Below are 16,617 nucleotides of genomic sequence, written 5' to 3' on the forward strand. Positions count from 1 at the left end.
CAGGTAATATAAGATAAAGGTGATTTATGTGGATGTAAGCCAAAAATTTTTTAGCTAAAAGAAGGGTGTCAGTCAGTTTACAGAGCTCTATAGGAACCTGTCACTGGCTGTATAAGTACAAATGTGGTGACATGTTCCCTTTAATGTGCATGGATGGATATAAGGCCTGTGCAGTATGCATATTCGGCCACTTTAACCAAAAGTGTTTTTTTTTTTTTTTAAGTATGGTCTGAAAGTCTTAGGGACCACGTTTACACGCACCGTTTGAGTTGCTTTTACAATGTGTTAACATTGCATAACCATCATACTTTCATAAGGGAAGCCTCTTTATTGTGTGAAGGCAATTGCCCAGACCAAGAAGAATGTTAGCTACCCATTTCTTTTACAGAGAAAATAATTATTTTTAAAAATTGTATCCTGGCAGAAGGGTGCCCACAACTCTTTTTTTCTGAATATGAAGTTATGTACAATACATTATTCTCAACAATCTAATATTTTACATTCTATTCCCCTTTTCTAACTATGAAAAGCTCCCCCACTGTTTATTGCTGGCATAGCATGGTGAGAGACACATCATGAAAGTGTCATGTTTTGTGGAAATACACAACTACTTTGATTATTGTCAATAAGAAAGTTAGCAAAAGCTATTTTTTCTTAGCATTTATGAATCTCCAGTGACAAAGCAGATCACTGTTCACTGCTCATTTCTAATAAAAAAGAGAAAATTACCATTTTGGAGTAAGTCGCCATAAATAAAGGGTTTGGTAACCAAGGGAGCTAGATCATTTTCAGAGGTGTTTGCTTGCACTGCAAGAAAAAAAAGAAAAAAGATAAAAGCACATTAGGTTGTGATAATGCCTGTATGAGCGTCATAATTTATTTCCCAAAAAAAAGCAACAGGCTTTAGGGTGCGGTAACACATGGTGTTTTGAACCCATTTTTGGCCCGTTTTTAAGCAGTCCGTTAAAAAAAACGCATCCATTTTTGACCGGTTTTAATTAAGATAATTTTTTTAACAGGTTTTACATCAATAGCTACAAAGACCCAAGAAAGATTTCAGAAATATATAGTTGCAGGACATAGAGGTACAGATAGATATTTAATAAATAGATGGAAATTGTAATAATCCCAACAAATTTACAATGTTCTGACCTGGAAAGATTGGGGCAGATGTATCTTATACTTGCAATTTGCGAATGCATGTTCTTTATCTTCTTGTTGAGCAGTTCTGCTCTTTAATTTATCTACGTGCAAATTTCCTTTAGTTAAATTGTGTGTAAATTTTTCACAATTTCTGAAATTTTGCTGCAACCTTTACCAAACAGTTTCCTAAGCCTGGTGGTAGAGAGCAACCTGATGTTCCACAATCACGTGGTTTAGAGCGCTCAAGGATACTCCGGACTCCCGATATCTAAGCCTGGTGGGGACTGGAGTGTTTTTGCATATTTTTTGCAACTTACTAGGTGCAAATCAGTGATCAGCTGATTTCAAAGATTAATTTGGCACAAAGCAGGAAAACCAGTGCACTATGAGTTTCAGAGAAAAGGCAAAAAAGGTGCAAGAAATGAAAAGAAAAACACAAAAAAAGAAAAAAGGGCAAATAAAGAGATACTTCTATATCTGGATTTATAGGGGAGATGGATCACTGCTTCTATTCCAGTTTTCTTGCATAGAAGCAGTAAAAGATTCACTGCACAAGAATTTGCGATTTTAACAGTGACCACGCCACCTCCACGCCATGTTGTTATCGAGGGGTGTGCGGCGGCTGGTGGAGTGGGCAGATATTCCAGCCCTGTGTCTGATTGATTTTAACCAATCTGCAAACTTTAGTTCACAAGTTTCTACGTAAAAGTGGACCAACCTGGGACAGTATTGACCGGCGGCCGAACCGCCCGACGTATACATCTTGATGTATGAAGTGGGACACGGGGGGCTGCTATCATGCGGCGCATACAAGCATATGATAAATCTCCTTCAGATAGAGAGATAGTCACAAAGATGCAAAGATGGATACATAAATAAATAGGTAGGATGAATGGATAGGTAGAAAGAAAGAACAGAAATAGACAAGTATATAGGGATAGATAGTCATAAGGATATGAGATGGATAGGGGACATTATATATATATATATATATATGGATACCAGCGATCTAAATATTGGTATAAAGCGGTAGTCTACGCATAATATAATAGGAGAGATTAATCAGAAGTGTCTGAGAGTAAACCTGTTCTGGATGCTCCAGGCAACCAATTGGAGCTCAGCTTTCATTTACCCACAGCAGTTTATAAAAAGCAAGCTGAGCTCTGATTGGTTACCGTGAGCAGCTAGAACACTTTTGCTCTCAGACACCTCTGATATATCTCCCCCAAAGTATTTTTGATTCCCACCTGCAAACAACAGCGCAATAAGATGACTCCACAGGGAGAGCAGACCACACACACTCTGCATCGCTGCCGCTTGCCCTGCCCTCCCATTGGCGACTACAATCCCCAAACCGTCGCGCCTGTCATGTGACTGAGCCGCGCAGCCTATTAGCTTGCTTCCCGCCCTCTGTACCGCTGACCTGCGGGGAGCTGCCGCTCGTGGTGTAGTCGGGTGACGTAGTGCCTCCCCGCGTAGTGGACGGCGCTGTACATCACTTTTATGGACGGGTCACTCTTATTTGGAGTCCACCAGGAGTAAGACTCGTGTGTCAGTGTGAGTGAGGTAATAAATGTGCAGCAAAGTTACTATGACACCCACACATATGACGGTAAGTACATGACATGTACACGATGCAAGGCTATAACTTCATTTCTGTGAGGAAACAGATGGTTGTGCCGCGTGCTCTATAATATCTGATGACTCACACAGCGATACATTGCCTGCTGTGTGACAGGTTACACAGAGACTAGAAACCACCAATCCCCCCCCCTCCCCGGTGTGTGATGTCAAAACGGCGCCCCCCCAATCTAAGTGTCATTTGGAGTCTCCTGCTTGTCATCTATAGGAGGCTGCGCGGCTGAGGGAGCAGGAGCACGTGGAGCAGCGCACTGGGAGGGGAGCCGAGGGATCAGGATGGCAGGTGAGGAGGGGGAGAAGGTGCTGCACATGTCTCCTATACAAATCCACTGGGCTCATGGAGAAAAGTTATTAAAGTAATTAAAAAGTGAATGTTTTTTGTCCACAATGATCCATGTGTACTGCTAAATGTACATTTGTGTATAAAAACGTTTTCTAGAGTATAACAATAGTTATGTGATAGTAACTAATGAACTCCTATATTAAAGTGTAAGGTTGGCAAATAATAATTCAGAAAATAAATAAATATTAATCATAAAAAAATAAGCGCAGGATTTAAGGTAAAGAGACATAATATCTGTTTTCTTTTTAACCCTTAATAATAATTTCTATTAATAGATGAAAATTAATATTTGATCATATCTCCTTGTTACTTTTTTTGTTTATTTTTCAATAAATTAGCAATATGAAATATTTGGCATTATATTAATAAAGATTGTTGCCCTAATGACATCATAAAAAACCTTTGGGAGACATTCATGATTATATATGCTTGAGAAAGGCTTCGGATGAAGCCGAAACTTAGCAGCTTGGGAATAAACACCACTTGAATTATTCCACCATTTTGGAGTGCCGTTCGCTTTTTGTTTTATATATATATATAATCCCCTACTTAAGAACACCCTAGTTACAAATGGACCTCTGGATTTTGGTAATTTACTGTACATTAGCCCTTGGCTGTAATAAACAGCTATAACAGTTATAAATTATGTCTGTAATGAAGCTTTACTGTTAATCCTGGTTCTTATGACAACCCAACATGTTTAAAATCCAATTGTCACAGAGACAAAAAAAAAATTATCTGGACTTACAATTATAAAATATATAGTTCCGACTTACATACAAATTCAACTTAAGAACAAACCTTCAGAACTGATCTTGTATGTAACCCAGGGACTGCCTGTATAAAATAGTTAAAATCAGCAGATAATAAATAACAAAGTTAAAAAGTGTATACCCTCAAAAGTCATCTTACACCAAAATAGCTCCCCGTGCAGCCTGGCACACCATAACACCCAAATGATAAAGGGGATAACTAGCAGCCAGCAATCAAGCCAAAAACATGGAAATGAAAAGTATACAGTACCAATGATGGGCAACAAACTAAGGAGCCCCAAAACTTGTTCTACACCATCACCCCCAGAGAAAGCATCATTGCAAGAACACGTGTCAGACTCCTTAGTGTGTTGCCCACCATTGGTACTGTACCCATGTTTTTGGCTTATACAGTCTTAAATCCTGAGTTTTGTATATCTATTCATATTTTTAGTTTGTTTGTTTTTTTCACTGAAACTGTGAACCTGTAGAAGCTCCAGTTACAGGGTAACATATAGCCCATGCGGGTGCATCAGGCACTGGCAGAGCCTCTGATAACTGCTAGCAATTGTCAGCTACGTTGCAATCTCTCTATATTTTACCCAATTATATTGATTTTGTGGTATTTGGCTGTGATTGTTGTGGTCACTATTGTGGCCTGTGAAAACATATAGCAGTGACATGTCCGTGTCGACTCTTAAGGCTCATTCACACAGGTGGGTAAGTTCTGACTACAGGAAAAAATGCAGCAGAGTTCAGTCTTGTATTGTATCTGTATCCGTTTATATTCCACAACCCACATAAAAAGACGATGGTTTACTAAAAATTAGATGGCAAAACCACTGGTTTCCCATCATCATCTGAAAAAAGAAATAACTGCATATAAATGCCATCTATTGTTTTGGAAGACCCAATGGGGGGATATAGTAATGATTTTTGTTGGGCAATCATGTTTTTTTTTTAATTTTGGATCTGTTCCAACAGATTTACAGAGTGTCAGTGCCACAAAAACCTATATTTTTTTTTTAATTTCCAACACTTTCCCTGTACCTCTAGTTTCCTGACCCCCTTTTTTGGAGCAATTTTATTGCATATTTAGACCAACAAAAGCAAGTCTCTCATTTTCTAAACCTGAATGTGGAGTGTCATCTCTGACGCTCATGTTTCCTTCTTGTTGTGCACCAACTAGCGCTACAATGTAAAATCCCATCGCAAAGCACTACTAAAGTCTTGTGCCAGAATCCCCCCATTGACTTCTATGTACGTGCAGGGCGAAAAAGTATCACATGCTAAAATTCCGGTCCAGCGGTCTACGGGTCAGTGAAAAAAAGGTGTGTGAATAGCCACTTGGGTAATAAAAGGGTCTGTACAAATAGCATACTGAGGTGAAATTCAGATGTGAATACGTCCTAAATATTTTGTAGTATTCTAAGCAGCTTTTTGACAAAATATTGATGACAGGAAAACCCCTTCAAATCCGAAAAGTGTAACATATACATGTTGTATGTAGCATGAAAATCCACATCAAGACCTACATGAATGTTATATCTTGTTGCAAGGGCAATGATTGAAATTTACAGCTTTGGGCTTATCCACACCAATGAGTCAGTTTGTCGTCCATGTGTTGTCTGTTTCATATAGGCATCTGTTTTTTTGTTCTTTTTCACGTTTCGAAAAAAAAACGGTTGACTAAAATTAGATGGCAAAACACTTGGGTCTACAGCATCATCTAGGGCAGTGATGGTGAACCTTTTGGAGATAGAGTGCCAAAAGTACAACCAAAACCCACCTGTATGTTGCAAAGTGCCAACATGACAGTTTAAGCAGTAACTTATAGATCCCTGCTGTATCACAGGTTTCAATCATATTAGCATCAGGAGTTCACCAATACAATAGAAAGATCATAGAGAAATTTGGATTGTAGCTTCCCTTCAGGGTCCCCTGATGAGGAAAAATTGGGGTGCACAGAGCAGGAGCTCCAACAATAATCCATCTCTATCCACACCATCTTGTTCTTCCTGTAGCCCTGGCAGCCAACAATTTCGCTTTAAAATGGTGCTGAGCATGGTAAGTCCTGGGCTGTATTGGACGGCAGGAAGAAGCCTTGAGTCCAGTCTGGCAAACTCTGTGTTCGGATGAAGGCCTGGATGCCCACAGAAAGGGCCCTGAGTGCCACCTCTGGCACCTGTGCCATATGTTCGCCACCACTGATCTAGGGGTAAGAAACACACAAGGATGATATTATTTTGCTGTCAGTCCATGCTGTGATTTTTTAACACCTTAATGACTGCCATATCAGCTTTTTTTACGGTGGTTATTGAAGGTACTTCTTCTGGTGCTACTCCTTTACACAGCATCATGTCAGAAGAATATCATATCAGAAGAATATTGCAGGACTCTCCGTCCTGCTGCTACCAAGGTTGGGCTGTGTTATGGCTCCTAATTGGTTTATTGATTGGACCAATTGGGGTCCGGGATGAGTGCCACAGGGATTGCTCAGGCCACATATTTAAGGTGCTGTGATGTGGCACTTCCAGTGGGGAGTCTCTACAAAACAAACATTAGAACAATGGGGATATTTGTCATTAGGCATCTCTTTGGAACAATTCTCTGCCTGTCCCTGGATCTCTGCTACTGTCAGATTCATTAAAGTGGCTTTGGCCTTTTAATAAATGTTCTCATGCTTTACTTAATGCGTGGAATTTTCTTTTTCAAAAAGTCACAGCAACTTATGCAACTTTTATAAACAGTCACAAGTCATGAATCTGACTTTGCATAGTGTTGCACTAGTATTAGTTATATTTTTATGCCAGAATAGAAGTGGAATAAGCCCTAAGCGACTTTTTAGCAGTGAAAAGTCACAAAAAAACTCAACGTGACTTTTTAGAGACTTTTTACGCAAAATATGCCCAGGAAAACAAATGATAAATACTGTATATACTTGAGTAGAAGCCGAGTTTTTCAGCACAATTTTTGTGCCAAAAAATCCCCACTCAGCTTATACTCGGGTATATAAAAAATTAACTTGGTACTCCCCTTTTCAACAGCTCCCCTGTCACTGCCAACGCACAGGAAGTAAGAAGAGGACCTGGGAGGGTTATTAGAAAGGTGAGTTTATTTTTTATGTGCTGGGCATACTCGGGGAACGGGGCTTGCTAGCTATATTCTGCTGGGGGCTGCTAGCTATATGCTGCTGGGGGCTGGCTATATACTCCTGGAGGCTGGTTGGCTTGCAGGCTATATACTGGGGGCTGGTAGGCTATATACTAGGCGAGGAGGCTGGCTATATACAGGTGCGCAGGGAACTGAATAGCTATCTACTGGGGGGGGGGAGACTGTGACCAATGCATTTCCCACCCTAGACTTATATTTGAGTCAATAGGTTTTCCCAGTTGTTTGTGGTAAAAATAGGTGCCTCGGCTTATACTCAGGTATAGTAACTCCCAATGAGCCAGAGCAGGGTAAGTGTACTTTATTCATATTTCCTATCCTGGACATTACTGGGTTTTTCTCATAAAAAAGGGAAAACCCATTTAATATTACATATCAGCAATGTTCTATCACTGTTCCTTGTGAGAAAATTCATTTACCAGCACGTTGAAAAATTTCCATAGTTCAGAAGTCTGAAGTGTCTGAAACTGTAGTGCAAGTAAATGTTATTCAGTGCAGACACAGCAAGAATGTAAATCCGTAGTAAATCTGTGATATTACTAGTTCATCATTTGACATGCAAATACCATTGATCAAAGTGATGTCATTCTACTTACAGCATTGCAGAATATGTAGTCAAGTAAAATCTTTTAAAAAATTCTCAGTGGGTTGGATAGATCATAAGCCGGTAAAGGAGTATAGCATTTTCTTAAGTCTCCTGATGGATTGTCCTTACAATGTCACGATGATATTATAAAATAATTCTATACAGAGGTCTAAAAGGTAATAAAAAATACATTATCTCCCAAAAACATTTCCCTGAGGGACTGTGGTCATCGGAATTGTGTTCTATATAGTGCAGTTGTACATGTTTTATGCTTTAGGGTGGGTTTTACAGGTGGTTAACCAAAATGAGACTAAGTCTAATTATAATCACTTTGTACTTCCATTTTCTCAAGTATGCAGTCTTTCTCTTTCCTGTGGAATAAACGTATTTCATACAGCCATGAATATAATGTCATCCATTACATAACATTAAGATGATTTATCACCTTTATTTACTTGTTTTAGAATTACATATCTCTGTTATTCCTAATAGAAATGGATCATTAAAGCGACCATTGAGTGTTATCAGTCGGGTGTGTTACTACACAGTCCAACACTATGCAGAGAAACTCCCCTTTGAAAAGTTCAATGATAAATTTGCACAGTTGAATTCTACACCATAAAACCCATTTAAGTTATTGAAGTCACCTGGATTTCATCTTGATGGCACCTTGCATAATTATTAGTTCATGATGAATACAAGTAGTAACTAAAACCGTCACCTTTCCTGACACTTTTGCTTATGTTTCCATCTCATTCTAACCTCTGTGTAGTGACCTTGATTAACCTTTAGGCTCCCACAACTTTTATATAACTGTACATCATGGGGGTGGGTGAATTAGTGCACCTCAATGATCCTGTGGAATCGGAGCTGTAGATTATACTAAAAGCTGACCCCCTGGGGTGTAGAAAACTATCACTGACATTTAACCCCCTTGTACTGTGATGGCAAACCTTTTAGACACCAAGTGCCCAAACTGCAACCAAAACCCACATATATTTTGCCAATGCGACAACTTAAGCAGTAACTTATTACTCGCTGCTCTTTCACAGGTTTAAGTTGTATAGGCACCTGAGGCACCAATACAGTAGAAAGAAGGAGAATAAGTTTGGGTTATCATTGTAGCTTCCTTCTAGGGTCCTGGCATGCCTGAGACTGCAAGAGGCTTTGAGTCCTGTCTGGCAAACCCTGCACTGAGGTGATGGAAAGGGTGGCCATAGAGAGAGCTTTACTATATAGGGAGGAAGAAATGGAGTTTATTGGTATGGGAACAGTTTAATTTTTGGGAGTGGGGGCATAGGAGGTCCTGGTATAGAGAAGTGGGGGGCCTCAGTCTAGTGTCTTAAGAAGTGATGTTCTATTATGAAGAGATTATTTAACTTTATCTTTGTTAACTCTGACCAAACATCACTGCTGGATTAAGGGTTGGGAAGGCCCCTGGTCACAAACTGGTGGCGGCTCTTCCCACAGTTTTTTAAATAAAGTGAATGTTGCAACCAGGAAATAATATTGCTTCTCCCGAGATCCCCGATAACAGAATTGACCTCAAACTGATACTGAATAACGATCACAACTTATCGACTACAGACTGTGGTGGATTTAGACTACTATGGGCCCTGGGCAATATAGAGATTGTGGGCTCCCTAGCAGCCCTGCGTTTTTAAGTCGATGCAGCCCTAATCTGTAACAAACCTTTTACATCATGTCCAATGAGTGGCTTTTAATCCTCACTGTGGAACTAAAAATACCACAGTCATTTACAATATAATGTAATCTGGATAACAACACTGTACTCCTAAATAACACATACTCTTTACACCATAACTGACCACACTGAGTTAGGCTTCATGCCTTGAGCTGCAATGGGCCCATAGTCCATTGTGTACATCTCTTTCGTTATCAGTGATCGAGGTCATTTATAGGAAATCTATCATCAAAACTTAAACAATTATGCTAATGAACCCACAGGGCTTTGCTGTGTGTTTCCAGAACCTTCAGCACTGCAGCATCACAGGCTGTTACAATGAGCAGAGCATGACACCCCCCCATTTCTCCTCTTCCCTCTGCCTGTGTAATGTAGCAGCATAAAATGCAGAGGAAGGGGAGACCTTCTCTGCTCATTGTAACCACAAGTGAAAAGACAGCACTGAGGGGCTCTGGAAACACCCACTAGAAACGCTCCGGCTCATTGGCATGATTGTAAACGTTTTTTTTTTTTTAGTAGGAAGGAGGCCATGGTTAACACCTTAGCGCTCTGCGCCGTAGCTGTACTGCGCAGCTTCCGACGATTAGCGCTCAGCGCAGTACAGCTACGGCGCGAGCGCATAGGATTTTAGAATTGTCACCACGTCTCGCGATGTGGTGACATCGGGACGAGATTTGGGTGACAGAGGTAGGAGGAGTTCCTGTCTCCGTCACCCGACCAATCAAATTGGTCCCGCCCGCCGATCGCTGTGATTGGCCAGTCAAACCTGACTGGCCAATTACAGCGATTTTGGGCTAAAAAACGTGCTTTTAGCCCTTTCCTCTTCCTCCAGCGGCACCATTTTGGTTTGGTATCGCTGAAGAGAGGAGAGAGCGTTACTGTGTGCACCAAAATACACTTTTACACTATAAATAGTGTTCTGATCCTTATCTGATCCCTATTGTTCCCTACAAATTCCCATCCCTATCTGTTTTTTCCTGTGTTCTGTGTGTTCCCTGTGTGATCGCCTTGTGTGATCCCACGTGTCTTCCGTTTTTCCCTGTCTGTCCCTTTTCAGTGCGCTGTGTTAGCGTTGTTCTGCACTGGACGCACTTTTCAGTGCGCCGTGTGAATAGCGCTGCACAGAATCTTTAGCAGTCTTAGCGGTAGTTAGTTTGTCTTAGGGCAAGCTAGGTGCATTTGTAGCGCCTTTTTGCGCGGTACACATAGGTTTTTTTTCGGTGCCTGGTAATATTTTTTTCCAGAGCGCCGTAGGTGTACCCGTACGTAGCTACTTTTTGTGTGTGCCATCTGTGCGGCTGGTCCGTGTGGTTTGGTGTGCATTATCTTTTTTTTTTGTGTGCTATCTGTGCGGCTTGTCCATGTAGTTTAGTGCGCATTATTTTTTGTGTGTGCCATCTGTGCGGCTGGTCCGTGTGGTTTGGTGTGCATTATCTTTTTTTTTGTGTGTGCTATCTGTGCGGCTTGTCCGTGTAGTTTAGTGCGCATTATTTTTTTTGTGTGCTATCTGTGCGGCTTGTCCGTGTAGTTTAGTGCGCATTATTTTTTTTGTGTGCTATCTGTGCGGCTTGTCCGTGTAGTTTGGTGTGCATTATCTTTTTTTTTTGTGTGCTATCTGTGCGGCTTGTCCGTGTAGTTTAGTGCGCATTATTTTTTTTGTGTGCCATCTGTGCGGCTTGTCCGTGTAGTTTAGTGCGCATTATTTTTTGTGTGTGCCATCTGTGCGGCTTGTCCGTGTAGTTTGGTGTGCATTATCTTTTTTTTTTTGTGTGCTATCTGTGCGGCTTGTCCGTGTAGTTTAGTGCACATTATTTTTTGTGTGTGCCATCTGTGCGGCTTGTCCGTGTAGTTTGGTGTGCATTATATTTTTTTTTTTTTTGTGTGCCTGCTAGACGGTTTATCCGTGTAGTTTGGTGCACATTATCTAATTTTTCTAGTTCTCTATTTTTTTTGTGTGCAATGTCTCAGAAGACATACACCGTGTTGGAGGCATATAACATGCTTGCCTCTGACACCGAGTCAGCTAGTGGGGATGATGGTCCCTTTTACTTATCATCATCCTCCTGCTCATCTTCCAGTGACCTGGAAGGACCCCTAAGAAGGCGCCGTAGGGTTCCAGGGACTTCTGCAGGAGAAGGTCCTGGGACTTCTGCAGGAGAAGTGCCTGGGACTTCTGCAGGAGAAGTTTCTGGGACTTCTGCAGGAGAAGCGTCTGGGGCTTCCACTGACCCCACATGGGTAGCCCCAGATAATTGTACCCCTCAGGTCCCTGACTTTACGGGCCATCCTGGAATTAACTTTGACACGACAGGGCTCAGAGCTGTGGACTTTTTTAAGTTTTTTTTTGATGAGACGCTGCTGAATATTATTATATTTCAGACAAATCTCTACGCTGCACAACATATTGCCCAAAACCCCACGTCCTTTTATGCACAACCCTACAGGTGGACCCCTGTCACTGCAGCAGAGATGCACAAGTATTGGGGCATAATACTCCTTATGGGGATAGTAAAGAAGCCTTCAATCAGGGACTACTGGAGCACAGACATACTGTACCACACCCCCATGTTCCGCATGGCAATGAGCAGGATGCGCTTTGAAGCCATCCATAAGTTTTTGCACTACACTCACAACACACAGTGCCCACCCAGAGGTGACCCCAGTTATGATCGGTTATTTAAGGTCAGGCCCATATTAGATCATTTTAGTGCCAAGTTTGCCCAGGCATATACCCCCGCCAAACATGTGAGCATAGACGAGTCCCTGGTACAATTCAAAGGGAGACTTCAATTCCGCCAGTACCTGCCCAATAAGAGGGCAAGGTATGGTGTGAAGATGTATAAGCTGTGCGAAAGTTCATCAGGGTACACATACAAGTTTAGGATATATGAAGGGAAGGACTCCACTATAGTGCCCCCAGAATGCCCCCCCTTCCTGGGTGTTACAGGGAAGATAGTGTGGGATTTAGTGCACCCACTGCTGGACCAGGGCTACCACCTCTACCTGGACAATTTCTACACCAGCACCACCCTGTTCAAGTGCCTCACTTCCAGAAATACTGCGGCATGCGGCACTGTACGCAGAAATCAGAGAGGTCTCCCTAAGTCGCTGCTTGGGCAAAAACTTAAAAGGCACGAAAGCAGGGCACTATGCAGCGACTCTGTATTGTGTGTTAAGTACAAGGACAAGAGAGAGGTCCTTGTATTAACCACAATACATGAGCACACCACCACCCCTGTCCCAGTACGAGGTGCCAGTACAGAAGCCCCCAAGCCAGACTGTATTTTAGATTATAACAAATACATAGGAGGGGTGGACTTGTCTGACCAGGTGCTTCAGCCGTACAATGCCATGCGGAAGTCGAGGGTGTGGTACAAGAAGCTGGCCGTGCACATCATGCAGATGGCATTGTATAATGCTTATGTGCTGCATCGATATGCCGGCCAGAGGGGAACTTTCCTGGAATTTCAAGAGGTGGTAATAAAGTACTTTCTTTTTGGAGACCAGGAAGGGGGGAGTGCTAGCACATCTGGAAGTGAGGCCACATCACGTATTGTACCAGGGCAGCACTTTCCAGGAGTAGTTCCCCAAACAGCCAGCAAGGGAAGGTCACAAAAGAGGTGCAGGGTGTGCTCCAAAAATGGCATTCGGAGGGACACCATTCATCACTGTGAGACATGCCCAGAAAAACCAGGGTTATGTATGAAAGATTGCTTCCGAATTTATCATACATCCCTGGATTTTTAGAGTACCCTGTTGTTACCCTGACGCACAGCTTATACATCATGCCGCATGCCGCACCTTCCCTTCTAAGCCCTGCCATGTGCTTAGCCTGTAGATTACTGCCCCGTATGCTTTACCCGGGAAAACATGCATCATGATTTTTAGGGTGTTTGTCTCCCATGGCAGCAGCTGGGCACAAAATGACATAATGGATATTTTTTACTATGCACTATCCATTATGCACTTTTTCAGGGGTCCACCTGTGGGATTAAAATGCTAACTATACCCCTAGATTAATTCATGGAGGGGTGTAGTTTCCAAAATAGGGTCAGTTCTTAGGGGTTTCTACTGTACTGGCCCCTATTGGCATCTACAAATCTTTCATGATGCCAAAAAGAAAAAAAAAAAGTACAATGTCTGTGCTCCAGCAAGTTATTCCCTTTTGAGCCCTGCCGTGTCTCCATCCTACAGATTATTGCCTCCTATGGGGTATTGCCCTAACCGGGGTAACACGCAGAATGATTTTTGGGGTGTTTGTCTAAAGTGGCATGAGTTGGGCAAAATACTTTTGTCACTTCAATGGCATATTTGATAAATTGCAATACAATTGTTTCTCTGCACTACTCACTTTGTATTACATTTGAGCCAGCACCTTAGGGGTTAAAATGCTCATACAAGCCTACATACATTCTTTGAGGGGTGCCCTTTCCAAAATGGGTTCACTACTTGGGGGTTTCTATTGTACTGGTACCTCGGGGGTACCCCCCATTACCAATCTAGTGAAAACGAAGCTTGAAAACCTAAATTGTGCTTCTTTCTTCCTGACCCCTGCCGTGTGCCCAGCCTGTAAATTATTGGCACATGTGTGGTATTGCTGTACTCGGGACAACCCGCAGAATGATTTTTGGGGTGTTTGTCTAAAGTGGCACGGGTTGGGCACAGTATATGAGGCACTAAAATGACATTTTTGAGATAAAAACGCAATTTTTATTCTGCACCATTTACTTTGCATTCAATTTTGACCAGCGTGTCGGGGGTTAAAATGCTCACCAAAACCACCGATAAATTCTTTGAGGGGTCTAGTTTCCGTAATGGTATCATTTATTGGGGGTTTCTATTGCACTGGCACCTCACGGGCCCTGCCAACATGACATGGCACTCCAAATCCAAACGTGTGAAAACGGAGCTGGAAAAGCAAAATTTCACTCCTTCCGTTCTCATCCCTTCTGTGTGCCCAGTCTGTACATTTTTGGCACATGTGTAGTATTGCTGTACTCAGGACAACCCGCAGAATGATTTTTGGGGTGTTTGTCTAAAGTGGCATGGGTTGGGCACAGTATACGAGGCACTAAAATGACATTTTTGAGATAAAAACGCAATTTTTACTCTGCACCATTTACTTTGCATTCAATTTTGACCAGCGTGTCGGGGGTTAAAATGCTCACCACAACCACCGATAAATTCTTTGAGGGGTCTAGTTTCCGAAATGGTATCATTTATTGGGGGTTTCTATTGCACTGGCACCTCACGGGCCCTGCCAACATGACATGGCACTCCAAATCCAAACCTGTGAAAACGGAGCTGGAAAATCAAAATTTCACTCCTTCCGTTCTCATCCCTTCTGTGTACCCAGTCTGTAAATTTTTGGCACATGTGTGGTATTGCTGTACTCAGGACAACCCGCAGAATGATTTTTGGGGTGTTTGTCTAAAGTGGCACGGTTTGGGCACAGTATATGAGGCACTAAAATGACTTTTTTGAGATAAAAACGCAATTTTTACTCTGCACCATTTACTTTGCATTCAATTTTGACCAGCGTGTTGGGGGTTAAAATGCTCACCACAACCACCGATAAATTCTTTGAGGGGTCTAGTTTCCGAAATGGTGACATTTTGGGGGGTTTCTATTGTACTTTTACTTCAGGGGCTCTTCAATTACACTGTGGCACCACAAAATATTTGCAGCCAAATTGGCCTTCCAAATTCCCAGTATCGCTAACTCTGTTCTGGACATCGCTGTGCGGGGAAACAGCAGCTGACATCCACATGTCTGGTATTGCCGTACTCGGAAGAAGCAGGGCAAGAAATTAGGAATATATATTTACCTCAAATTCCTTCTGAATGTATCCATTTTAGGGCTAAATTGGAAAGATTGAAATCAAAAATTGAAATTTCAAAATTTCCACTCCATTTTCATATGTTTCCGGAAAAATAATTAAAGGGTTAACAGACTTCTTAAATGCTGATTTGAATAGGTTGAGATGTTAGGTTCATAAAATGGTGTTACTTGTGGGGGTATATAGTACATAAGTCTTTATAGGGCACTTCCAAACTGAATTGATCACCAAAAAGTTCGCATTTTTCAAATTGCAAGAAAATCTGAGAAGTTGCTACTAAAACTTCAAACCTTCTCACATCCATTAAAAAAATGGAAACGTAAAACAAATTATGGATGATGGGGGGCGTGTCCGGATGCCGAGGGAGTAGGACGCGTGCAGGACAGGCTCCGCTCTCCCCGACCCAAATAGCCGTGCTACCCGCTGCCTACCTCACTGACATGGGCAACCGCCGCAAGCAGAAGACGGTCGGCACCTCACCGGACCGTTCGGAGACCCCGCAGACGCCCACGCTGCCGGAGATGTTTGCGAGGGGGACCCGAGCGTCCGCAGCCAAGATGGCGCCGGCGCGCTCCACAATTTCAGTAGCTGCAGGCTCAGACTTCCCGGAGCTTCCGCCTGCAGGCGGGCGGGAAGCTCCGCAACAGAAGCGGCTCCACAGACCAGCAGACTGTCCGGGCTCCGCCTCTACCCCGAAGCCACCAGGTACAGGGCAGGCCGGCAGCCTGACGGAGGGACAGACCAACAGGCACATGGGATCACACAGCCCTGCACTCCTCCAGGTACCAGACGCCATTATGGCGCCCTGCAGGGTCTCATGTCCCAGGGAGGGGGAGGACCGCTGGGTCCAAGAAGAGGACTGCCCCACAGTCATGGAGGGGGCCCAAGAGGGGACACAGGCTGACCTCCAGCACCTTTTAATAGACTTGGCCCCTCCATCAGGACCTGTGGGTCTGATGCCCAGTCCTAACCCATCCATCATCCCATCTACAAGTACTTCCCCAGCTGCCCCCCTGCCACAGAGACAGCCTTCCATGAGGCAACCCTCATATCTGGCCCATGATGAACTGGCCACAGATTATATGGCCACTCCAAAGGCTCTGCGCCCTGCTTCTTCCTCCCAATGCTGGTCCTCACCACCAGAGAGCTCACCAGCTAGAGATCTACCACTTCTGCTCCCACCCGATTGGTGGTCTCATGTTAATCAGCTACCAACGAAGCTGGACTTTCAAACTCTGATTTCTGAAGTAAAGGAGACCTGCAAATCAGCTATAGCTGAGATTCGCCAAGATGTACAACTGGTAGCCCAGCGGGTAGATGCTCTTGAAGATGACCATGCCGCTGCTCGCAAAGCTATTAATGTGCTTCAGAAACGGGTTATGTCTCAGGAAGAGACGATACAAGAATTACAATCTCATGTGGAAGACCTAGATAACA

The 16,617-nt window shown here is 42.9% G+C and overlaps 2 protein-coding genes across 13 annotated transcripts in view; one reads left to right on the top strand and one right to left on the bottom strand.

Annotated features, from left to right (window-relative positions):
* Positions 1-2,874, bottom strand: part of ZPBP2 (zona pellucida binding protein 2) — a 54,503-nt gene extending 51,629 nt beyond the window's left edge. For 3 of the 6 annotated variants that reach the window (XM_072111485.1, XM_072111486.1, XM_072111480.1), the window contains exons 1-2: positions 1,862-1,971; positions 730-807 (exon numbers count right to left, since the gene is read on the bottom strand). In XM_072111485.1, coding sequence (XP_071967586.1) covers positions 730-807; positions 1,862-1,952 — 169 coding nt within the window. In that variant the 5' untranslated portion in view covers positions 1,953-1,971. Of the gene's footprint in view, positions 1-729; positions 808-1,861; positions 1,972-2,390; positions 2,542-2,566 lie in introns of those variants that run through there. The other 3 variants (XM_072111481.1, XM_072111484.1, XM_072111483.1) reach the window with 3 other exon arrangements.
* The window catches only part of IKZF3 (IKAROS family zinc finger 3), an 82,175-nt gene that overhangs the window by 14,863 nt on the left and 50,695 nt on the right, over positions 1-16,617 (top strand). Inside the window, exons 1-2 of one of the 7 annotated variants that reach the window (XM_072111471.1) lie at positions 2,415-2,700; positions 2,993-3,067. The exons of 1 other annotated variant lie outside the window; for it this stretch is intronic. In XM_072111471.1, the coding sequence (XP_071967572.1) occupies positions 3,061-3,067 (7 nt within the window). In that variant the 5' untranslated portion in view covers positions 2,415-2,700; positions 2,993-3,060. Of the gene's footprint in view, positions 1-2,414; positions 2,756-2,992; positions 3,068-16,617 lie in introns of those variants that run through there. 5 more of the 7 variants (XM_072111470.1, XM_072111478.1, XM_072111474.1 and 2 more) reach the window with 5 other exon arrangements.

Source organism: Engystomops pustulosus, chromosome 6 (assembly GCF_040894005.1).
Source record: "Engystomops pustulosus chromosome 6, aEngPut4.maternal, whole genome shotgun sequence".
Lineage (NCBI taxonomy): Eukaryota > Metazoa > Chordata > Amphibia > Anura > Leptodactylidae > Engystomops > Engystomops pustulosus.